Below are 26,187 nucleotides of genomic sequence, written 5' to 3' on the forward strand. Positions count from 1 at the left end.
GTTTCCCACTTTACAACAGTGACTACACTTCAAAAAAGTACTTCATTGGCTGTAAAGCGCTTTGGTGGTCATGAAAGGCGCTGTATAAATACAAGTCATTCTTTTGCGGCGGGAAAGCTAAGTTATAGACTTGGAAGAAGGGGAGCAGAAGTGGGCCTCCAAGTGGGAAAGGGGGCAGCTGGAGGAAACGGATTGTTCAGGATGGCTTCCAGTTCTGACGAAAAGCCATCGACCTGAAACGTTAACTCGGTTTCTCTCTCCACAGATGCTACCTGAACTGCTGAGTATTTCCAGCATGTTCTGTTTTTATTGGAGCAAACTTGTGCTGGACTACACAAGTGGGGAAAAATTCATGAGCATTGCTTTGAAAGATATAATAACTATTATAATATTGTATGTACAATGACAAATATAGCCGACTTATAGTTGATGTTTTCACTTGGCCAGCAAAGTAGATTTGGATGGAGTTGCATGACAGAACCTTGGAGGACAAAGGGATTTGGCCACGGGTAGAATATACTGATGAGCAGATGGTGTTATAAAAAGGCTGTAACAGACCTTGAAATAGGTGATTTTATAGTGTGAGAAACAGATGTGACCACTACTGTGGACAAATGTAGTCATGATGGAAATACAGGCTGAAAAGTGAGGACAAAAGGAAGTGAGGTGAATATGTACAGGAAATGTGCACTATATGCGTAGCATTTTTGCATATATATTTTAATATCCACGTGTTATCACTGCTGGCACATATGACTTGGCTTTGCATCCCCATTTGTTTTGAGTTCCTCATTTTGTATCTAGTTAGGGAAGGATACTAAGTGGAGGCCACCTGTTGCCCCATGGCTGGGATAAATTACTTTGGGTGAATTAAAGAAACAATCTTGTGTGCAAAAATCTTTTCAGTTTTGTGGTTCAAAAGCTGATTGAAGCTGCGTGCGTGAGTAAACATTGGTTCTGAGCTCCTTCATTCTGTAATCAACTTAAATGGTCACTAAAAGGAAAAAGTTACAAATGCTGAAAATCTGAAAAGCAGAAATTGCTGGAAATATACAGTGGTTGAAACAGCATCTGACAAAAGAAAAAAACGGTTATGTCTACTGGGCATCTGTCCATCATTGGAACTGGCAATAATTGGCTATAATAGATTTGAATGGGGAGTGTAGCTACTGTTTGCTACTTCAAAGCATTTCCCCATGTGACGTTTAAGTCTGTTGGACCTTGGTGCTGAGGTAGAGTTTGGCAGGCTGGAAATGAGACCGATTGGCAAGTAAAAACAAACATTAGATGTTTTTCTGGAAATATTCTCAATGTTTGAGGTTAATTGCCCGTATTTTAGCTATATGAGTGGTGCTATATGGAATCCGGTGTCTTGTGCTAAAATTGTGATTTGCTGAATCGTTGTATATTATGAACAAGAACTTGTTTGTGTTCTGGATTTTTGTGCATCATAAATCATTTGCCACAGCGATAGTAAAATTGACTCTGGTAAGCTGCAACTAACAGTTTTTTTTTAAAGTCTTGGAGCTTCGAGGTTGATTGGTTTTTGAGTTTTGGAGTCCCTGTTTACTTTTTGTGGCTCTCAGCCTGAGTTTTCTCCTCCACTCAGTTTTGATTCACTGAGCTGCCCTTGATTCCTCCTGGAAATTGAGATGTTTTCCCCAGTGCGTGGCCAACACCAGCAAAACCTCCGATAAGAAATCTACCCCTGCATAAAACCTAGGTTAACACAAACCATTGTGTTCACGATATTAAATGATGGGTAAAGCAGTTGCGTCCAGATCAGAAAATGTGGGGGCAATATTCATTGGTGACTTGCCTTTTAAAATACGCATATGGAGAATTGCTCCCTCTGCAAGGGGCAGGTTAGTAATTTTTTGCCCGAGAGGGAAATGTGCATGATATTTTATGCTCATGTATTCATTAATTTAAGAACGCTTTAGATGTAGTCTTTATTGCTGTTCTGATCTCCCTAACTTTACAACAGCAGTTAATTGGAACCTCATGTACTATAAGTTCTTTTATAATCATGTGGTTAGAGCTGGATATTTATAAACACTCAAACATCCAAAGTGCACGCCAGAAATAGTTTCAATTTTTTTCTTTTGCTACCTGAATTTATTTTCATATTTCTGTTCTTGTCTCAAGTTTAATACCTAATGTTTGTTTTTTCCCCCTCCAGGTCTTCATTCAGCACGATCTTTCTTTCGTCTTGATCTCACTGTCTCCCTCCTTTCATATTTTACTGGTGTGCCAAAATATTCTGACCAGTACAGTCAGTGTCTTTTTAATGCAGATGAACAAAATAATGAATTTTAGGAAATCTTGTCTATCCTCTTCACGCCCCCACCCCAAATCAGTAGATAATGAAATCAGTTCTTGTGACAAATTTAACCAAACATTTATTTTTATAGGTTTACCTGACCGGAACCATGCTTACTATCCATCCACTGGAGAACTTGAAGGTATACGTCAGCAGCCGCCCTCCCCTTGTGGTGTTTATGATTAGTGTCAGTGCTATGGCCATAGCTTTCCTGACATTGGGTTACTTCTTTAAAATAAAGGAAATCAAGTCTCCAGGAATGACACAGGTATAGTTTCTTGACTCCCTTTTATTGCACGGAAGTAATATTTTTAAACTAAGTTTGTCCTGATGAAGTTCTAGATTTTTACAAGACTGTTGGCAGCTTTTACATAGTGTTTTTTAACGACTGGATCCCAACAGTGAGTGCACGGGCAATTTTATTCTAAAATCTATGTGTAGGATGTATTCATCTGAGGGAAAAGAATAGAACTAAACTTACGAACTTCCGTGACTACAAATCAACAAAGAAACTGCTCTTGTGCATGTGTAGTTTGCTAAATATACCTGCCTTCCCTTTACAGAGTTAACCTACAGTATTCTAGCAATAATTATATATAAGGTTTTAAAATATGAACCTTTTTTATGCTTATAGCAAATTCTGGATTCCAGAACCCTACCAGTCTTGCACCTCCCCCAGCCCATTTTAAACTATCATTTGAGTTTATATTTTGTCAATGAAAACACAAACTAAATTTGATACTCAAGTCTTGTTCTACTGGCATGATATGATTGGCTGTGGTAAGTGCTGGCATAGTGTAAACCATTGATTCTGTTAAACACTTCATGCAATTGTTCATTAAATTGGATGACTGCTGTTGAGTTTACGAATAGAATAGTCACAAATGGGAGAAAAACATTTTAAAATAGAAAGTATGAACTTGCATTTATATAGTGCCTTTCACACCTCAGTATGTCCCTAAGTGCTTCACAGCCAATGAAGAATTTTTGAAGTCTAGCCCCTGTTATAATGTAAGGAAATGTGGCAGCCAATGTGTGCACAGCAAGGTCCCACAAACAGCATCTGTTTCGATAAAATAGAAAATGCTGGAAATACTCAGCAGGTCAGGCAGCATCTGTGGAGAGGGAAACAGTTAACATTTCAGGTCGATGACCTCTGTTTAAAGAGTAGTTCTGGTATAAGTGATTATGCAGTTCATAAACAACTCAAACAGTAGCTCACTTCTACCATAACAGCCTCACAGTCTTCTCTCTCCAAGATGTTGCAAAGTGCAGATTGTCACTCTGCATCAGAAAATGCTAGAAACACTCGGCAGGTCAGTGTTTCTAGCATTTGTTGTTTCAGATTTCCAGCATCTGCAGTATTTTGGTATTGTCACTATGCCTGCTTTTTGCAGGGCGATGGTTTAACTTTTGAATTGACTCTTACGCAGTGATTCAGGAGTTACCCAGAAGTATATATCTCTTGAAAAAGAATGACAATTTATGAAATCCTGTTGCAGGTGGACAACTTGGCAGTAGCTGTCAATGGCTCATCAATCTCTTGAAAAGGGGGGAGTTTCCTTTGGTTATATCCTGTAGGCAGGATTGTATAGGGGAAACCAATACTGACCAAAGGAAAAACTGCTTCTCTGTCCTCAATCTGACCATTCAAGGTTTGCAGAACATGGCTTTGATGTTGTGCAGCTAATCTCAATAGGTTCCATTGAATAGCTTGGCACTTTAATTTTAATTCCATTTCTGTAGAGACTAGTAAATTGAGTTGTATAAGGTATCGCCTCATTGTTCTTCAGCTGACCAGTGATCACTAGGGCTGTGGTGTGGCCACCTCATATGGCCAGTATGCAGCGGGTCTCTTGACATCCACAAGGTAGCTGCTTGATGTGACTTGCATGCTGTTTACTAAGCATTTTTGCCTTGATGTGGCAAAGCGACAGACACTTTGGCACACTTGTACTACTGACCGTAATATTTTAGGTGTGAATTCCCACCTCCAGATTTTGCGTTATGTGGCATTATTCATTTGTATGTGAAAGCTGAACTGGGAGCATTAGACCTGCCATAAGTCATCTCTACCTAATTCTTTGAATGTTTAGCCTGCACAACAAAGTTCTCTATCAGTTCTTTTTATGATCTGTTGGAACTCTGAAGCACTTCGATATTCTGTGTGCATTATTTTTATCTTATCAAGTTGCTCCTTCCCCAAAGACCTCGTAACTGCCTGTCTGCGCCCCTACTTCAGCCCATCTACTGAAACCCTCATCCATTACTTTATGTATAGACTTGACTATTCCAATACTTCCCTGGCCTGCCCCTCAACCTCCGTAAACTTCTTCAGCTTCTCAAACTACACCGGTCTGTACCTTAGCTCACACCAGGTTCCGCTCACTCATCACCCCTGTACTCGCTGACCCAACTTGGCTTCCGGTCTCCCAAAACTTCAAATGTGTTTGGGGATCCCCCCCACCCCCCTCTCTAACCTTCTCCAGCCCTATAACCCTCTGAGAACTCTGCATTCCTCCAACTCTGCTCTCTTGTGTATCCCCCACTCCCATTGGCAGCTGTGTCTTCAGTTGTTTTAAGGCTGTACATTTTGGTATTCCCTCCCTAAACCCCTCTGCTTCTCCACCTCCCTATCCTCCTTCAAACCCACCTCTTTGACCAAGCTTTTAGTCCTCCTCCTAATATCTCCTCCTCTTGCTTCGTGTCCATTTTTGTCTGATTACACTTCTGTGAAACGACTTGAGACGTTTTTCTACATGAATGGTGCGATGTAAATGCAAGTCGTCGTTGCACGGTTCACCCTTCTGAACCCAATTCTGACCTTACTCAAAGTCCACATCGTGGATAGTAACCAGGAATTGGAAGCCTGCCCAATTTCGTGTCCTTCACACTCCTCTGACTGAGATCACAGAATCACAGAAACCCCACAGTGCAGATAGAGGCCATTTCGGCCCATCGAGCCTGCACCGACACATATCCCACCCAATCCCCGTAACCCCTACACCAACACATATCCCACCCTATCCCCGTAACCCCATGTATTTAATCCCCCTAACACTAAGGGTCAATTTATCATAGCCAATTTATCATAGCCAATCAACCTAACCTGCACATCTTTGGACTGTGGGAGGAAACCGGAGCACCCGGAGAAAACCCACGCAAACACGGGGAGAATGTGCAAACTCCACACACAGTCGCCCGAGGCCGGATTCGAACCCGGGTCCCTGGCGCTGTGAGGCAACAGTGCTAACCACTATGCCACCGTGCTGCCCTAGACCTTAGATCAGCTGAGGTGTCTCAAGTTGGGACTCGAGGATGTTTCCAGTCTATACAGCTCAGCTTCTTACTGGATAAGCTCTGAGCCAGCAGGCAGCCCTCCTGTATGTACATGTGTTTTCCCATGGTTTCTTTGTTTCTGTGTTACCATCTCTGTTAGAACTAAACTGTGGCTCAGGACAAGGTAAATAATTAAGGTGTATGGGGCAAAGCTATGTCAAAATTCTTTCTGCTGTTGGATGATGGGCTATTCATTTATGTTCAGTGTTTGATCGCGCTCATGTAATGACTATGGTAGGTAATTTAACATTAAATGAACAGTATGCGATAAAAAATAAATGGACTTGAAAAAAAATTACATCAGATCTAAATCTCCTTTTTACATTCAAAGTGTAATTCTGCTAGTGGTTAAAGATTGCTCTAATAAATAGAGCCAAAAAACTTTAGTTGATGCTAAGGTAGAGATTGCTATTGCAGTGTATTTTAAAAGATGGAAACACCATAATTGCAACTTAAACATGGTTTTTGTCTCCTGATAGGACTGGAACACTTTTCTGTTGAGGTTTAACGATCTGGACTTGTGTATATCTGAGAATGAAACCTTAAAACACCTCATTAATGAAACCACAACCCCAGAGAGCACAGTGACAAGTGGACAAATGCGATCTTCCACACAATCCCCACCGGTTCTAGAAGATCCTGGACCAATAAATATTTCTGTTTCTATAACGCTCACACTGGATCCTCTGAAACCCTTTGGTGGATACTCGCGCAATATTACGCACCTTAGTGCAACTATCTTTGGACATCAGATCGGACTGACAGGTAAAGATACTGAATTAAGTGGGATCAGTTTCTGTATTTATGACCTTGGGTGCCATATATTTCTCTTTTTTCCTAAACATCTCCTGCACTTCAGTGTTGTAGTATTTAAGTATTTTAGAATTAGATTAAATTTAAAATACTTAATGTGATTCCGTTCATTTTTAATTTTGCATGAATACTTTCTCCCTCCTGCTATTTGCCCAGTTGTCAGGTGATTCCTGCTTTCAAGTTCATTAATCTAATTGTTGACTTGTCTGGTCCTCAATGAAATTAATTTCTGCAAACAAAGATTACTCAAACACCTAATAGTTTATCATTTGCTTCCAAGATTTTTTACAAAAATTACCTTTTAAGATGCCAAAAATGATTTGCTGTCTTTCTGAAGAGACAATTTTGACAGAGGAGGGACTTGTGATTGACATGACATCTCCTGCTAGGTTTAGATCATTTGGAAAAACAAACTGGGGATCTTCTTTGAAAGTTTCCAATGAGAAGATAAATACTTTCTCTAAGTTACTTTGTTTTGCTTTCTAAAAGTCAACAAGAGATTACAGGTGCTGTTAGACATGGGTAATGTCTAACTGAGGTAAAACATTAAGCAGTTCATAATAGAAAAGATGCAGTTATTATAAATATAATAAAGCTTTAAGAATTCAGTCTGCACTTTATTTCAAAATCTTTTGGAAAAACTGAAGAAACTCCATTCCTCAGAATGAGGGAAGATGTCATGTACATCAGCCCGAACTTGATATATGCTGCCAAATTCTGCAAACTGCACAAGTGTGGCTAGTAACTATAGAACCATAGATATTTATAGCATACAAGGAGGCCATTTGGCCATTGTATCCTTGCTGGCTCTTTGCTAGAACAATCCAAAACTAATCCCACTGCCACACCAATGATTCCTCTAATTTTTCTTGGCTTGCTCAGGCCATTGAAAATTGCGCACTGATCCCTGAGGTACACCATTTACAACCCTTCTCCAGACTGAACAACACTCATTTACCTTAACTGTCAACCAACTTTCTATCCATTTTGCTACATTTCCTCTTAAATTTATTTCAAACGAGCTTTTTGTGAGACATAATGTCGAAAGTCCTTTCCACGTACACTTCATCTACCACATTCCCTTTATCGACAAAATCAGTCACACAAAAAAAACACATTTGTCCAGCACAATTTGCCTTCAACAAATCCATGCTGGCTGTCCTCGATTAACCCATGAATTTCTAATGCTAACTAATTTTATCTTGAATTATGGATTCTGAGAGTTTGCCTACAATTGATATTGGACTAACTGGTATATAATTACCTGCTGTGTCAATCGCTCTCTTTTTGAACAAGATTGTTACATAGGCTACTGTCCAGTTCCATGGCAGAATTTACATCTTTGACAATGGAAACGTTGTGGCCAAAGCCTCTGTTGTTCCCCCTTCTGACTTCTTTAAACAGCCTAAGATGAATGCCATTAGGACCCAGTGACTTATTGCTAATGGTTTCAGAACCAATTCCATTTCTACAGTTATTTCTATCAATTAAGTACACTTTTATTCATTCGCCCACCATCATTTGAAAAAAAAAATGCAAAACATTATTTAATATCCACCATACCCTTATCCTCCACAATTAGACTCCCTCCTTCATCCCTGAGTGCTCCGACCCTCTAGCTATTCTTTAATTTTTATCTTATAAAAACCCTTAGTATTTCTTTTTATACTAACTGTTAGTCCTTTTTATATTAACTGTTAGTCCTTTTTCATATTTCCTTGTCTTCTAATCTCTCTATCTCCCTACTACACTTTTTACATTTCTCATTATCTTTGTATTGTTATCCCTAACTTTATCATACACTCCCATTTTAGCATTCAGTTTAGTATTAATCTCTCTAGCCACAGAACTTTAGGCTTTGGCGCACCTGTTTTTTGCTTTATAGGAATATATTTATTTTGTACACTATGCATCTTATATTTGAAGTTTTCCTATTGCTGATCTGTTCACCTGTTTGCTCTCATAAAAATGTATTTGTAGTGCATTTTATCAAAAGGCTGACTGCGAGTGAGTGATGGCCAGTCCTGGCGGTGGAAATATTTAATACCTTGCTGCTGGCTGTGTTGTATTCTATTCGCTATCCATTGTGTTTGTGCCATAGCATTTTTAACATGTCTCCTGTGGTGATGTTTTAAGTGACTCCATAATTTTTGTCACTAATTCTTGCTGCAATCTTTCACTATAAATGGGAGTCTCCTTAATTTAATTGTGAATTGGAATATAATGCAATACATGTATCTGACTAGTTTGTTCAGTCAAATTTTTGATTGTTGAACCAAACTTATTTCTTGTGGCATACTTTATCACATTTTCGGCTCCTGAAGTACACAACTAATATTTGCCACTAATGTAACTTCATTGATCAGTTTTTACGCTGGTTTCCTGGTCCTTTCAAGGAACATGTCCATTTTTAACAAACACATCAAGTTTTATAAATACTGAATATCGCCCTGTGGGAATATATAGCTTTTAGTTCTAACTGTGAGGTCGTAGTTGGTTTGTGTCTTTGACTTTTGCACTCGGTACAATCTCACTCGTGGAAATAACTGCTACTTGGGAGGCTTTGTGTTATTTATATGCTTATGGATGGTGGTTTAAAAAAAATGTACTGTGGCTGTTTTGTAGGACACGAAGCGCATGAAGAAATGAATATTACATTTACACTACCAACATCCTGGAATTCAGATGAGTGTGTACTCCATGGCCACTGTGAGCAGATGGTTTACACAACGTGCATGACCATTACAGCCACAACTAATGTTTTCCCCGTCACAGTGTGAGTATTATTCTGGAACTGGTGGAGCTTTTCAAACAGAAATGCAGAGAAACCTTATTTTCTAACCTACCTGTAGTTTTTGAACTAGGAATCAACTCCGCATGCTGTCAAAATAGTGAATAAATTTATCGTTTAGTATGAATTTGAGAAAATTTGCAGTGACCGCTAATCTAGATGTTACAGCCGAGTTTACCCTTATTTGATGTTATAAGACTCTGAACAGTACAAATGAATTTGTCTGCATTTAATACCAGTGATTATGATACGTCTGCTTGTCCAACTCGCTCCCATATAATGGTGGTGTTCATAACTCTCCTTTTTGTATGAGGAAGTCCAGATTCAGTTTACTGTTTGCTGAGCTACGGTTTCTGGAATGGACAGTCTTCTAAATTACCTGTTAGTACAGTTTTCAGGTCTTTCAGCAGCCATCAAGCACTTTTTAAGTGATTTTCAGCTCATGGATTGTAGAATAACCAGAGATTGGGTCTTCCAATGAATAGTTGAATCATACAAAAAAGGAGACATCCCTAGTTAGATCCCTGGTTGGTGCGGAGTTAGCTGATCGCAGCTGGGCTGTGATAGGTGAGCTCTGGGTTACAGAGGGAAAGTTGGCTGTGGTTTCCATTCCTGACCACTATCCAGTTACCCCTGCATATATGTGGACTAATGGTGAGAACCGAAATGGGCTCGGCTGTGATTTCCGCCCCCCCCCCCCCCCCCCCCCAGTTGAATAACTCAATTGAGACTTGCAGAAAAGTAATGGTCACTTGGGTGAGGTACTTAAAGATGTCTGCCATCCATGAAACTGAATTTATCAACAAGTCCTGATGCCTTCAGGAGAGGAGAGAAAATTGAGGAAAGGGAAGTTTAAAAAAAAAACATATGTACATTAAGCACCTGATCAAAAATGAGTTTAGAGAACTGCAGTTAAAGTACCAAGAATATTTTACGGTCATGTTTCTTATGGTGAGAGTGAATAAGATGGGTGTTTTGAGAACTTGTCCTTTCTGACCTGTCTCTGTACTTTGATTTGACTTGTATCATCACACTGATCTCAGCGTTTCTAACATTTTCAGTGTTTTGTTCTTTTCTATACTCTTCTGTGGGTAGTAAGAGTTGAGGAATTGGTTTCTGTATGATAAGTGCATTTGTATTGAAAATGTTCTGTTTGCATTAATACAGCAGAATCTATTGAGAAAAATTTCTAAAGTATCTGTTGGCGTAATTAAAACTTCTAACAAATTAACCTAAGCAAGTGTCCCTACCTAGTTCTTCAGAATTGGGTCTTTGCATCTATAGAGATGTATAACTTCATGAATCAGATTATCCTCAATTACCTTTCTGATATAACTACAGCTTACAGGGTTTGTGACCGTGGCTAAAAAATGTTGTCACATGTTGAACATGATAAATTAAAACAAAATTGTGTGCTGATTTCTTGTGTCAAAAGACATTGTTGAATGCAAATTCCTTTCCCTAGGCATTCTATCTTTAAGAAAAACCAACTTGTATTTATGTCGCACCTTATATTGTCGGGGCATTCCAAACACTTCACAACCAATGAACTGCTTTTGAAGTGTTATCATTGCCTTGGTTGGTTGGGAAAAGGTGCAGTCAATTTGCACAAAAAATTAAGGGCCCACTAACAGCACCTGGCAGGTGGAGCCATGATTTAATGTATCATTCAAAAGATGACAGCTCCAACAAATCAGCACTCCCTTAGTACTGCACTGAATTGTCAGTCTGGACTGTTCTGAAGTCTTGGCCCACGATTTCGCCGACTGGGGTGGCCAGGGTCGGTGTCGTGATCCCAGCCCGCTGCCTACGGCAGCCCACACGCCAAGTGATTTTCGTTAATGGGGCCCGTTAAGCCTGCCCTGCGAGGTTGCTGGCCAATTAATAGGAAGCAGGTCTGATGGCGTCATTTAACGCGTCGTCAGCCGATTTCCTTAAAGGGACCATGTCCAAATTGATTTTGACAGTTCTGTCTGTGTTCTACAGCATTGAGGTGCTGCAAACACTGACCTGCACGGCTGCACCCAGGCTCTCCCATGACTCCCTCCATATGCTTACGGAGGGAGTCATAGCACGTGGGGAGGTTCTCTTCTCTTCTGATTGACGGAAGAGATCCCCCCAGGAGATCAGCACAGCCTTGTTGGCACATTGCACAGGAGGGCACAAGCAGGGATGTCGTCAGGAGTACCAGGCTGCAGTGGTGCAAACCTTTCAATGATCTGAGCAGATCACGAAACGTTACTGCCAAGCCACACTCAACTCATCCTGCTGTGCCACTCATCACATCCCCATCACTCTGCCTTCCCTACCCTATTCCTGCTCACACATCTTTATTCACACCAACTTACCTTGCACCTCCACCCATCCCTCTCTGTCTACGTCGTCACTTCCCCATCTCACTAGCCACCCCTCACACTCCCCCTCATCCTGCTGCAAGCATACGAACTAACACACAAGGGTAGGCACTTGGGTGGTTTAGCCAATGTTCATGTGAAGTTTCTGTTCATGTGTTGTCAAACATTGAAATCTATATTTTCAACACTTTACCTTTATTGGACAGATCTGTGCTCACCTTCTGGAAGTGCCTTAGTGAGTTCCAGTGAATGTTGAGACATAACTTCTTCACCACCCACGCCCCCTCCCCAATTGTGATGTGTGAAAGGAATGGCTTGGACATTGTAGGGATCCTTTTCTGGTGTGGGGTGGTGTCAACCTGGCGCATCATGTGGCAGCCAGAGTGTACAGCGTCAAGTGAAGTAAATCTGGCCATGGTGATGCCATCGCTGGCCTCCCGGGCAGCAATGTTGTCGGGTGCTGATGTCCTGTGACGCATCAGGTGATTGCGGAGAAGGTTTGTGCAGTGGATGGTGTGTCCGGTGATGTTGGGGCTGATCGTGGAGGGATTCAGAGGACCAAGGTGAGATTTTTTCAAGGGCACCGATGTTGCTGGAATAGATGGCAGCTGAATTTGAGATGACAGAAGCGATCTGTCAATGTTGAGCGAGCTTGCTCCAAGGAGGTGACAGTGGATAGAGAGTTTACTCCAAACACTTCCAAACTGCATACAGCTGTAAAGTGTCTTCCAAGTCCTGAAGGCTCAAGCTTCTGACGTTGGAAAGTGAACAGCTGTGAAATGGTAGCTTTCATACCACTTTTGCAGCTGTCACCTATTTACAGCAATGGGGAGACAGAGAACCCAATCTACATACCTGACATAAACCTTGTTTAAAAAAAAGTGGTGAAATAGGCTGGCAAAATAGTAGTTAACAAGCGTTTAACAAGCATTTAACTCTCTCTCAAATGCCTCCCCTGCCACTTGGTGTCGGGTCTGTTCTTACACGGAGGCGGGTTTGGAACAGGTTCCCAACCTGCTGTCAATCTTCAATTTTTGACAGCGGACCTGCCTCCGAACCCGCCCTCTGAGCACTGGCAAAATCACAACCTTGGAGCTGAACCCACAACTTTCTGACTTTGAGGTGAAAATGCGATCAATTGAGCCAATTGAATTAAACCATATTGTTCCACTGGTCTTACTTTGTTCATTGAAGCAAAGACCATTGGATGCTTCACCAAATGGATTCTGCAGTTGGATAACACATTTGTATGTAGGTATTCTGTAGTTTAAAAGAATTTCTCACTTAATGTTATTAGTTATTGCATCCTCCATGGACGTTTCATCTATCTACAGGAAACTTCGCGATATCCGGCACCAACGGGACCGAGCTGCTGCCGATCTATCAAAACTTCCGGATAGACCAGCGCTAATGTTGAAGGATACGGAGGTTTTCATCTCCGTATCTGACAACAAACACTGTTGCTTAGCAACAGCTTGTAAACACCCGGCCCGTACCTTGGAAGTGTCTCTGAAGCTGTTGCTAAGCTACAGAGATGCTTTCCAGAGCCTGACAGTTTATTAAAAAAAAAATGCTAGGAGAAGAAAAAAACCTAACCAAAACAGCTGCTGATTTCTGCCGTTAGATCGAGGTTTCTGGACATACAACCTCCGGATAAACCAAAGTTTCCTGTAGAATGGCTATGTTAACCTGTAACTTGGTTGTCTTTTTCCCCCAGTGTGACGCATTGTGCTAGTCCAGTAAATAAACCCCTTGGAAAAATGTTTATTTTCTGAATGCAGTTATCGAAAGTCTATTAAATGCTCTACTCTGTACAATTTGTTGTATGGTATAACTATGGACATCTGTGTGCCTCTATTTTATGCACTCTCGATCTACATGTTTTAAGGGATTTTGCAGTGATGCCTGTCTGTCTTACACTGGAACATTCTTATTTATACCTCTTCCCCCCCCCCCCCCCCCCCCCCCCCCAATACCCCCGACTTTCTGATTGTCAAAATATTGCATCTTGTTTCTGTCTTAACACTGGAAAAATATTTTCTGCCCATTTTAGTGTTAAATATTTTAATAAGAACTTGCATTTATATAGCGCCTTTAACTTAGTAAAACGTCCCAAGGCGCTTCACAAGAGTGCAATCGGGCAAAAATTGACTGAGCCAAAGAAACTAAAAGCTTGGTCAAAGAGGTAGGGTTTAAGGAGCCTCTTAAAGGAGGAGAAAGGGACAGAGGGGTTTAGGGATTGAATTCCAGAGCTTAGGGCCTCAATGGCTGAAGGCATGGCAGCCACTTGGTAAGGCAAAGGAAGTGGGGGATGCACAAGAGGCCAGAGTTGGAGGAATGCAGTTCTTGAAGGGTGGCAGGGCTGGTGGAGGTTAGAGATGGGGGAGGGGCGAGGCCATGGATGGATGTGAACACGAGAATTAGATTTTTAAATTTGAGATGTTGGTGAACCCGGAGCTAGTGTAGTTCAGTGAACATGGGTGGGGGGTGAGCGGGACTTGGTGCGGGATAGAATACGGGCAATCGAGTTTGGATGTGTTTATTGAGGGTGGACGATGGGAGGACGCTGGCTCGACTAGCTTTGGAATAGCTGAGTCTGGAGGTAATGAGCATGGATGTGGGCTGAGGCAGGAGCAGAGACGGGCGATATTACGGAACTAGAAGTAGGCGATCTTTGTGATGGAGGATATGGGGTCAGAAGCTCAGCTCTAGGACCGATAAGATGCCGAATTTGCAAACTGTCTGGTTTAAAGCAAAATTTAAATAGGTGTGTGCTTTCTAAATAATTGAAACTCTTGTCTTTATTTTTTGGCAGCAGTCCTAATAGTCTTAAAAGGAATGAGGCAGTATGAGAGCAATGGGTTATGTCTTACAAAGCAGATCTGAAACAATAAATTAAAAAGAAAATTATGTTTTCCAGCCAACCACCACATTGCATCCCTGAAACCTACAGCAATGCCACCATTTGGTATAAAATCTTCACCACAGCTAGAGATGCAAATACAAAATACTCGCAGGAATACAACCCGTTTTGGTGTTATAAAGGAGCAATTGGGAAAGTCTATCATGCACTCAATCCTAAACTAACGGTCATTGTGCCAGATGTAAGTAACGTATCCTTGCTTATATGCATGTGAAATACAAACCTAACTTTGTTCCATATTATTTTTCTCCTCTTAACATTGCCTATAATGTTATATATGCTTTCTTAACTTTATCTTTCATTATTAATGTGCAAATCAAAGGGTTTTATTCATCTATCTTCATGTGGTTGCTATGGTTATTTGGTACAATACTGTCTGGTCATACCAGACTAGTATGGGCCAAGACCCATTCAGTCTGGTGGAAATTTGGTTGCTCCAAATTATGGTAGTGTAGTGGCACTACTGAATGTCTCTTACCTGTTGTACATAATTCTCTTCAACGATGTATACCTGTTCGGGCTGTTGCCCCTTTAAGAACGCGAGCCGAGCCAGCTCGGTCTCCTGCTCCCGTGGCAATCGCCGGCTCAGCTCGGTCTCCCGCGGCAATCGCCGGCCCAGCTCGGGCTCCCGCGACTTCAGCCACAACGGCCAGCTCCAATGCTGGGTGCCGGGTAAACGTGATAACGCCATCACACGAGTCACCTAACCGCCCCAAGCGCGGGCAAACGCGATGACGTCACGTCGCAAGTCACGTGACTCCCCAAGCGCGGGAAACGCGAGCAACGCGATGACGTCATCGCGCAAACCTCCGGACTGCCTAGTCAGTCCTCGTGGCATTCCCACTGGGGAAAGACCTGTTCCACGACTCTCGTGCATCGTTCTACGTTGTTTGCTGTACTTCAACATTAAAATCCTGTTTATTGTTCTTCCGAGTCAAGCTCCGTTATTTGTTAGGAATACACCTATTCCTACAGTAGGATGTTTTTATACTTCACTCTCCCCCATCAAAGTTCATTGTTTTGTAAAGTCCGCTCAACCCTAATTCTTTTTCCCTGCAGACATTGCTGTTTGTATTTAATGTGGTGTATATTGTGTTGGTAATGCTGCTGTTGGGTCTGTTCTCAGTGGTGCTACACTGCATAAAATGACCCAAATCGTGCTATTTTTTTTACCTGGCCCACTGTCCAAAAAATTGCCATGAATGGACTGTTAATGGAAATAATCCCAGCTTCCTTCCAGGACCCCAATATTAATCTGAGGCGCTCAAAATCCCATGGGTACCAATCAAATTTATCTTTTATGGTCCTGCCTGCATGACACCAGATTCCTCCGTACACAGAATGGGATCTCTGAGCATCTGAATGTCAGCTACCTCTTGACCTAGCTGTGCAATTTTGCAGCAACTCACACACTTCCAGTGGCTACAATAATCCTTGAAAACCTCTGGTCAGAGTTGGTGGGTTCCTGGTTGGAGTGCATCAGTTTCATTGGGCCGTAATTTGCGGCCTATACGAGGTGTGTAAGGGCCGTGCAAGTTCCAGGTTTAGGCATGCGCGAAAACCCAGACCTTGCGATCTATTGAGAATTTTCTTGACAGATCATCTGCATCCCCGGGGAAAGGGCAATTTGCCCAACTTCTGCCCAGCGAATACCCGTAAAGTTCTTGCACCTGGTAAAAGCAGGCGTAAGGCCTGCTTTTACCAGCAAAAGAGTTAATCATTTAGACATTAAAAAACCCTGTGCAATAAGGTAAGTTTATTTTTAGCACCATTAAAACTTGTAAATGTATTTTTCAAAAAATTATATGTTTAAATATTAAATGCCATTTTTATTAATTTTATGTAATTTTAAAAAAAATTTGAAGTGTAGATGTATTTTTTGGGGTATTCCCATTCATGCTTATGGGGTTTCCGTACATTCGGAATCCCCATAAGCATGAATGGAGATTCCCTTTTATTGGTTGGCCTGGCCCACGTGATCCCAGGGGCGCTTGCGAACTGTGTGCGTCCCTGGGATACGTGGGCCTCCGTCCGTGGGTACCCGGTGAGGCCCAGGACCACGAGTCTCTGTGCCTCCCGGTCCACCAGGTATGCAGGCATTTTATTTGCGGATCGGAGGCATTTCCCCGTGGGAAGCCTCCGACTGCAAATTCAAGGCGATTATCTCATCCGGCACGAGAATATACTGGTTCTCTGTCCTTATGCCTTAATTTGCTTAAGAGCATTAACTCTCAGTTTGCGCAACCATGCAGCTCCATATATAGAAAGTACAGAGGAGATCAAAAAAGGGAATCCGGGGCAACGAAAGTATATGAAAATAGATTAGCGGCTAACATAAAAGGGAACCCAAAAGCCTTTTTATAAACATATCTATAAATAGTAAAAGGGTAGTCTTTGAAGGACAAGTGAGAAGGCTGTTAAAGCACAGGGGATCGTTGGCTTTATTAATAGAGGCATAGAATAAAAAGCAAGTAAGTTATGCTATACCTTTTATAAAACGCTGTTTCGGCCTCAGCTGGAGTATTGTGTTCAATTCTGGGCACCACACTTTAGGAAGGGTGTCAAGGCCTTGGAGAGGGTGCAGATGAAATTTACTAGGATGGTACTGGAGATGAGGGACTTCAGTTATGTGGAGAGACTAGAGAAGCTGGGATTGTTCTCCAGAGAGCAGAGAAGGTTAAAAGGAGATTTGATAGGTGTTCAAAATCATGAAGTGTTTTGATAGAGTAAATAAGGAGAAACTGTTTCCAGTGGCAGAAGGGTCGGTAACCAGAGGACACAGATTTAAGGTGATTGGCTAAAGAATCAGAGGCGACATGAAAATCATTTTTACGCAGTGAGTTATGATCTGGAATGCACTGTCTGAAAGGGTGGGGGATGCAGATTCAATGGTAACTTTCAAAAGGGAATTTGATAAATACTTGAAGGGGGAAATTTTTTTACACCACTTTGGGGAAGGAGCAAGGGAGTGGGACTAATTTGAAAGCTCTTTCAAAGAGCCGGCACAGGCATGATGGGCCGAATGGCTTCCTTCTGTGCATCATTCTATGATTCTATATTGCGTAAACCAAAGTTAAGTTTTTGAACTGGATCTCCCAACGGAGGAGGATTGTATAAATTTAAGGGTAAAATAGAAATGGTGAAACATGTAAAATGCCAAATACGGTTGTGTGTGATGTGTAGTTTTTTTCTGTTTGTGCTTGTTTAATTTTGATGTAAAATTTGTATCCCAAAAATCTCTTATTTACAGGATGACCGTTCACTCATTAACTTACATTTGATGCATACCAGTTATTTCCTGTTTGTAATGGTGATTACAATATTCTGCTATGCGGTTATCAAAGGACGACCTGGGAAAGTACGACAAAACAATAGTGAATTCTGTCCAGAAAAGGTAACTCCTTCTTTTTCTGTGACTCAGCCCGATTTAAAGAAAAATTATACCCTGATCGTGATGCCTGTTAAATGCAGACACTAATACAGTACCTAATTGTGAGTATTAACTTATTCTCATCTTCCTAATCTAAAATGGTGGTTTCGTAGCATTTACCTGGATCATTGCTACTGTCTAGAATTTAGTTTTCAACATTAATTAAATATTGATGCTGCATTCAGTATAAATGTGCAAATGTATTAGCTAGTGCTTATATTTAAATTGCCTCAACTCTTTATAAAAAAAAAAAAATTCTTAACAAAATATTACTTGTGTACTTATAGTGTGTCTGTGTATATATAATGTCTGCTAAATATGCTTATTGAACACCTAGATGCCCTAGCATTTTATATTCATTTTTAAAATGCACATTTTTTAATATTGGTTAAGCTTCCACTGAAAATGCTACCTTAAGTATTACTTTGTAGGAATTGTCAGATTCCTAATCAAAAGACTGAGATCGAGTCAGTCTGTTAACCAAACGAAGTGTTACTTCTGCAGAACAGTATTAAAATCAAACGCAGGAGAACTAACAAACGGGTCTATGCTCAATGCTGGCTCCTCGAGGACAGAGAGAGAGCTCCTCCCTCTGACGTTCCCAACGGCGGGAAACATGACGTCACGTGACCCACGTGGTGACGTCATCGCGTTTGGTCTTAACCCTTTAGAGACCGCGCTATTTGCATGTAGTATAACGAATACAGGTACAGATTCATTCTGTTACAGATAATTATGTACATTAATATAAGAGTCCCTTGGTGGCTCTGCCACAACTTAACTGTTCTACTGGCTTTACTGGAATTTGGTTACCATGTGAATCCAGAGCTCTGCTTTTCCCAACCAGGAATCTGTGTACAGCAGCATAACCCTGGGCGGCTGCTGACTGTGTTGGTCTAATTAAATGCTAGTCTCATAGGTCCCTGTAAAAATAACTGCAATCTTTAAAGTGAGTAAACCAGACAAAGAAACTGGCCTAATTATGGACTGCTGCTAATCTAGTTTACTGATTAATTGATTTTGCTTTTTATGGTTGCATACTTTTTTTTCCTTTTTTCAGGTTGCACTATCCGAAGCATAAATCAGCTTCATTACTGGAAGTGGACAGGTTGTAGCATCTGCACGTTGAGCCCAAAGTAATGGGTGTTGACGCTTTGAATGCAGTATCCTGCAAAGTTGGTTTATTCCAACCAAAGACATTTTAAGTGCCTGTATTTACTTTGTACATATTTGTAAGGATATACCCAAAACAAGTCCATCAATGCACTTGTGCCACATGCTAACTTTTTTTTTTAAAAAGAAAAACAAAAAAGTTTGCTGCCATACCAGCCTGGGTGTATAGAAATGAGGTTCATGAAGATTAACCATGCATTCAGAAGCATTTTTTTTTCCTGTTGAAACTTTTTGAACCCTTTTGAAGCTTTGTTGAGCTGCAAGAATACTTTAAAAACAGTAAGGTTATATCAAATATGTAAATAAGGTGTTGGAAATGTGCTGTAGTGGTATATACTGCATTTCTGACACCAATGGTCTGTTAAGTATTTGGAGTTGATGTGTATATGTGGTTCAGCACAATTATTATCTCTTGTTAATGCTCGACAGAAAAGGCATCAAACCTTTTGGAATTTTGAAGAAGACAAATGTATATTCTAGTGCATTTCAGTACTGCTTCAGCTTACAGGAAATGAATACAGAATTCAATGTGTAATTTACAATACTGCTGCCCAGCATAATTGCTTGCTTCGAACTGCCCAGCGTCGGCTGCATTATGTGTATGGCTTGCTGGAATACTGTGCACTTTTTTTTTTCTCATTTCCTCCTGCCCAACCAGTCAAGATGTGTATTTGCATGTGTAGTATTGTCTGCAAAATGGTCCACAAAATTGCCTTAATTACCTTCATATTTCTATTGGCCTTTTTGTATTTTCCTGTTTTTATATAAAGCATTGCAAATTCATTGAAATGAATCCCCCTCTGATGCACAGCTTATTTTGTTGAATTCACATTGCTTATAATGTTGGTAGTGATTGTGACAGTTTGGAGTTTCTTTCTTTATACAAAGAGCTTCACAACTGTGTGGGTTTCAGCACTTTCCATCCCAAAGAGTAAAGTGGCCCATGTGATCTTAATAGTACCAGGATGTTGCTTTGGTACACTTTAAATATTAGTTTAAAAAAAATTGGTGAAATTGGTCTCAAAGGTCTCAATTTAAAAAAAAAGTTTAATACTATGTAATTTTGTGGGTTTCTGCAGAATAACTGGTCTATTACAGTGCAAAGACATTGCATTGACTTTTGGGCTGTAATTTTGTCAGAGTAAAGTTACATGCCAAATGAGGATGAACAGCGCTAGCTATTTGCTGATATTTTTATATTTTGCTCTTCTGAGTTCTTCACAGACCCTTCGTCCCTTCCCAGTTCATTCAGTAAGTTTTGAAATGAGCCTTAGTTATTTACCGCACTGAACCAGAACCACATGGAATTTTTCTGCACACGTTGTTAACTGTGTGGATCTAGTCAGTAGTGAAAAACAGTAAAGAATGTTAACAAATCTCTAATATTGTGTACTTTTGGACATAACACTTTTATTTCCCCAAGAAGCTTTCTTTTGATATCTACATGACACAACTTGGAACTTCTGAGGTTGGCTTAGTTTGGAAAAGGAAAACATTTGTTGGTTTTGTCAAACAAACTTTCAGACAAGCATATGTGGTTGGTTGTATTAGTGCTCAAGTATGCTGGGATCAAATCGTTACCTGGTGGCTTTTATTTCTTCCTTAGTTAGAAGCTATCTCCACACTGCATGCAAAATATGCAGGCGCAAATTAGGCTGAATTTAAAATAAAATACATTTAAGTCTGCCAGCCCTGATTGGAGTTGCAACTTGTTGCAGTTTCTGGTTGGTATGTTAAGTATTCCATGGCGTATGTGTTGCACATCTATGGAGGTTGCTTATTCTCCACTGCCTTCTCCTGATTTGAATGTGGAGATGTGTTGATTCAGAGCTATTGCATAAACCAAGATTGATTGCCTATGTAAGTGTGATTTTTAACAGTAGTCATGTTGCCTCAAATCTCAGTTCATTGGCAAAGTGCCTGAGCACTAGTTAGGATGCCCCATAGTTTGTTTAGGAAGGAACAACTTTGTGACTTGTGTTGCTTGTCTTGTTGCATGATTGTAATTATAGTACATTATTTTATGATGATCTCATTTCTGAAGTTTCTGTGCTTTTTGGTAAGATTTGCATATGCTTTTGCTGAATAAAAGGATCCAATGACAAAGTATTGCATTTGTCTTAATTAGAATTGTTGATCTGTGCTGAACATCCTCTGCGTCTGTCTGCATTTCATTACTTTGGGATATAAGAATATGTAATATATTCGCACCTATTAATGACAATTAAAATAAGTGCCTTTTGAAAGACTATGTTCATAAATACATGACACATTGTTTAAAAAAATTCAGGAGCATTGCTTAACAGCAACAACAACTTGTATTTATATAGCACCTTTAATGTAGTAAAACGTCCCAAGGTGCTTCACATGAGTATTAAAAGACAAATTTGACACCGAGCCACATAAGGACAAATTAGGGCAGGTGACAGAGGTAGGTTTTAAGGAGTGCCTTAAAGGAGGAAAGAGATAGCAAGGCGGAGAGGTTTAGGCAGGGAATTCCATAGCTTCGGGCCTAGGCAACAGAAGGCATGGCCATCAATGGTTGAGCGATTTATAATCAGGGATGCTCGAGGGCAGAATTAGAGGGGTGCAGATATCTCTTCGGGGGTGGGGGGGGGGGGGTCGGGTTGAAGGAGATCAGAGATGGGAAGGGGTGAGGCTATGGAGGGATTTGAAAACAAGGGTGAGAATTTTGAAATTGAGGCATTGCTTAATCGGGAACCAATGTAGGTCAGCGAGCACAGGAGTGATGGGTGAACAGGACTTGGTGCGAGTTAGGACACGGGCAGCTGAGTTTTGGATGATCTCAAGTTTACGTGGGGTAGAATGTGGGAGGCCAGCCAGGAGTGTGTTGGAATAGTCAAGTCTAGAGGTAACAAAGGCATGGATGAGGGTTTCAGCAGCGGATGAGCTGAGGCAAGGGTGGAGATGGGCGATTTTTACGGAGGTGGAAATAAGGAAACAAAGTCATCCATGCTTGCCACATTCACCACTAGTACAGCGCAATTGTGTGCAAGTACCTAACTTTACAATTAGATCAGTTTTGAAATTTCAGCAATCAGAAGAATATTCATTGTAGTAATGTTGCCTTCTATGCAAATTTGGCATCTGTGGAAAATAGATTTATTTGTTATACAGATTTGTACTTCATTTTTAACATTTTCTTCCTTTCTTGAAGATGTCAAATTTTTGGTGGGTTGCCATTTCACGGTGCTCGTCAGACTACCTCACCCAAGTGCCCATTATCAATACATGAACCTTGGAAATTGGTCAGCTATATGACATAGGAGCATTAGAGCTGAGCTCACTCCTGTCCTCTTCTGATGTTCATACATCTGCTCTTCGACAGGGTTTGCTAGATAGCAATCAGGAAAGGGGTAGCTTGGGACCACCTTGGTTTTTATGGCTAAATTACACAACTGTTCCCCAGTGCATCAGCAAGTTTATACAAAGGAAGATGGTTGTGGTTGTTGGAGGCCAATCATCTCAACCCCAGGACATCACTGCGGGAGTTCCTCAAGGCCATATCCTAGGCCCAACCATCTTCAGCTGCTTCATCAATGACGTTCCCTCCATCGTAAGGTCAGAAGTGGGGATGTTCGCTGATGATTGCGTAGTGTTCAGTTCCATTCACAACTCCTCAGATAATGAAGCATTCCATGCCCGCATGCAGCAAGACCTGCCGACATTCAGGCTTGGGCTGATGTGTGGTGTAAGTGTTACTTGCCACTTAAGCACCAGGCAATGACTATCTCCAACAAGAGAAAGTCTAACCACTGCCCCATGACATTCATTGGCATTACCATCACCAAATCCCCTACCATCAACATCCTAGGGGGTCACCATTGACCAGAAACTCAACTGGACCAGCCACATAAATACTGTTAGAGCAGGTCAGAGGCTGGGTGTTCTGCGGCAAGTGACTCACCTCCTGACTCCCGAAAGCCTTTCTACCATCTACGAGGCACAAGTCGGACGTGTGATGGAATGCTCTCCACTTGCCTGGATGAGTGCAGCTCCATCAATACTCGAGCTCCACACCATCCAGGACAAAGCAGCCTGCTTGAATGGCACCACCTTCCTTCACTGGCGCACCTTGGCTGCAGTGTGTACCATCTACAAGATGCACTGCAGCAACTTGCCAAGGCTTCTTTGACCGCACCTCCCAAACCCGTGACCTCTGCCACCTAGAAGGAAAAGGACAGCAGGCACATGGGAACACCACCACCTCCAAGTTCCCCTCCCAAGTCGCACACTATCCTGACTTGTAAATATATCACCGTTCCTTCATCATCGCTCGGTCAAAATCCTGGCACCTCCTCTCTACCAACACTATGGGAGTGCCTTCACCGCACAGACTACAGTGGTTCAAGAAGGCAGCTCACCACCACCTTCGAGGGCAATTAGGGATGGGCAATAAACGCCCACATCCCATGAATGAATAACAAAATAATCAACAGACACGGCTGCTTGTTTTTCGACCAGCATCATTGCTTTTCTCCAATTGAAAATCCAAAAAGTAGTTAAAATTTCAAAATGACATCTGCCTCCACCATGCCCACTTCTGGTTTTAACAGGTGGGTTGGGGGTCTGGTGACTCGACTGCTTTCCAGAGGCAGACCCATTAGCTAAATATTTTAATGAGGTAGTGTGCCTCAAATCTTATCTCCCACATTTAAAGCTGGCCAGCTGGGATTCCCGGGCCTCAGGAAGTGGGGCAGCTGAAGGGAGTTGAGAATGGCTGGATGGAACCAGGTAAGTGACATTCCAGCACTGCTTGTGGGCCAAGAGCAGCAGGAGGTACACCTGCCCTCCTCCCCCCACCGCACCCCCCCCATGTCCCAGTACGTTTACCTGCTACCATTGCTCTGATCGGACCCCACCCCCACCATGTTCGACCCCGGATGTCTGACTTGCCTCCCTCTGATGTCCAACTCCCCCACCCACAGGTGAATGATGTCTAAACGCGCCACCCCCCACCCCATGTCTGACTCGCCTCCGCTCTGCTTCCCGGCTGCCTACCTGCCCCACGGCCGGCCAGCCCCTCAATCTGGTTGGCTGTGGTCAGGAAACCGATTCGAAAATTTTAACCTGATCCTGCATTTAAATTCGCCAGGAACTCCGGGAAACCTGCACTTCTGGCCGCTAAATCTCACCCCCGCTCCCTTCCTGCCTCGCAGTTTATTATCGGGGCCATTGTCTCTTTCTTCCCTGTGCCTTTGCACTGAGGCGTGCCGCATCTTTGGCCACTTCAATCTTCAGTTCCACTTCACCTCTCTTCTCTAAATTCACTACCTCCAGTCCTAAATTCCAGCTTGTGCCACTTGGTCCTCTAATTCTGGTGCAGTTGTACAGGGCCTTGGCAGATTATTATCTGAATGGCAATAGATTGGGAGAAGGGGGAAGGGGAAGTGCAACGAGACCTGGGTGCCCTTGTGCACCAGTCGCTGAAGGTAAGCATGCAGGTGCAGCAGGCGGTTAAGAAGGCAAATGGTATGTTGGCCTTTGTAGCAAGAGGGTTCAAGTACAGGAACAAGGATGTCTTGCTGCAGTTTTACAGGGCCTTGGTGAGACCACATCTGGAGTATTGTGTGCAGTTTTGGTCACCTTATCTGAGGAAGGATGTTCTTGCCATGGAAGGAGTGCAGCGAAGATTCACCAGGCTGATACCTGGGATGGCAGGAATGACATATGAGGAGAGATTGGGTCGATTGGGCTTGTACTTGCTAGAGTTTAGAAGAATGAGAGGGGATCTCATTGAAACTTATAAAATTCTGACCGGACTGGACAGACTAGATGCAGGAAGAATGTTCCCGATGGTCGGGGAGTCTAGAACCAGGGGTCACAGTCTAAGGATAAGGAGTAGGCCATTTAGGACAGAAATGTGGAGGAATTTCTTCACCCAGAGAGTGGTGAACCTGTGGAATTCTCTACCACAGAAGGCGGTAGAGGCCAATTCATTAAATATATTCAAGAAGGAGTTGGATATATTTCTCAAGGCTAAAGGGATCAAGGGGTATGGGGAGAAAGCAGGGACCGGGTACTGAATTTTGATGATCAGCCATGATCACATTGAATGGTGGAGCAGGCTCGAGGGGCCGAACGGCCTACTCCTGCTCCTATCTTCTATGTTTCTATGTTTCATCCTAGTTCTGTGGATTGGTGCTATGTGCAATCTTTGCATTCTAAAACTAACTTCACTGCATGGGTTGTGAAACTTGAAAGAGATATGAACTATGATACCCAGATCATCTTCCACCATTGACTTCAGTTCTGTTCCCTGTAGGGTGTATGTATATTTTGTGTTTTTCCTGCCCACGTGCATAACACTGCACTTGTCTAAGTTAAATACCATTTGTCAAACACTGGCCCATTGCCCTAACATATCAACATCTGCTTGCAGTAGTTTGGTCTCATTCACAGTGTTAACACTTGTACATATCTTGGTATTGTCTGAAAACTTGCACATCATTCCACCAACACCTACATCTAGGTCATTAATAAAGATAGTGAACATTAAAGGCCCTAACACTGATCCCTGGGGTGGGATACCACTGGTAACCTATCTCCAAGCAGATCCACGACCATTGACAACACTTTCTGCCTACAGGCATCTCGACTCTTAACTCATTGTAGTAGCTGCCCACTTGCTCCACAAGATTCTTTCTTGGAGTAAGCTATTGTGAGGTACCTTAGCAAAGGCTTCCTGAAAGTCCACGTAGCTAATACTACTGGGTTACGCTCACCCACTAACCCAGTGACTTCATCAAAAAATCTGATCAAATTTAATTCCCAGAAGCAGTGTTGAATGCCCCTGATAGCTCCTCTGTCTAGCTGATCATAGATCGCATCGCGTGATCCCTTTGGGCATCTTATCTCTTAGTAAAATCTGCCTTGTCAACCTTTTTACAAATTGGATCTACATTATCATCTTTCTAATCTGAGAACACAATCCCTGACTCTAATGAGCTGTTTAAAATATGGGCAAACGAGTCATAAAGCACACATCCCATCTCTTTATGGACCCTTGGGTGGATGTTG

General features: G+C 41.9%; 1 protein-coding gene across 4 annotated transcripts in view; it reads left to right on the top strand.

Annotated features, from left to right (window-relative positions):
• The window catches only part of tmem248 (transmembrane protein 248), a 38,383-nt gene extending 17,131 nt beyond the window's left edge, over positions 1 to 21,252 (top strand). The window contains exons 2-7 of one of the 4 annotated variants that reach the window (XM_085964526.1): positions 2,415 to 2,591; positions 6,142 to 6,427; positions 9,101 to 9,251; positions 14,541 to 14,724; positions 17,794 to 17,937; positions 18,478 to 19,001. In XM_085964526.1, coding sequence (XP_085820652.1) covers positions 2,433 to 2,591; positions 6,142 to 6,427; positions 9,101 to 9,251; positions 14,541 to 14,724; positions 17,794 to 17,937; positions 18,478 to 18,603 — 1,050 coding nt within the window. In that variant the 5' untranslated portion in view covers positions 2,415 to 2,432 and the 3' untranslated portion in view covers positions 18,604 to 19,001. Of the gene's footprint in view, positions 1 to 2,414; positions 2,592 to 6,141; positions 6,428 to 9,100; positions 9,252 to 14,540; positions 14,725 to 17,793; positions 18,036 to 18,477; positions 19,002 to 19,033 lie in introns of those variants that run through there. The other 3 variants (XM_085964525.1, XM_085964523.1, XM_085964524.1) reach the window with 3 other exon arrangements.
• Positions 21,253 to 26,187: the final 4,935 nt, after the last annotated feature.

This window comes from Somniosus microcephalus, chromosome 22 (genome assembly GCF_052327205.1).
Source record: "Somniosus microcephalus isolate GS21.2 chromosome 22, FLI_Smic_1.0, whole genome shotgun sequence".
Classification (NCBI taxonomy): Eukaryota; Metazoa; Chordata; class Chondrichthyes; order Squaliformes; family Somniosidae; genus Somniosus; species Somniosus microcephalus.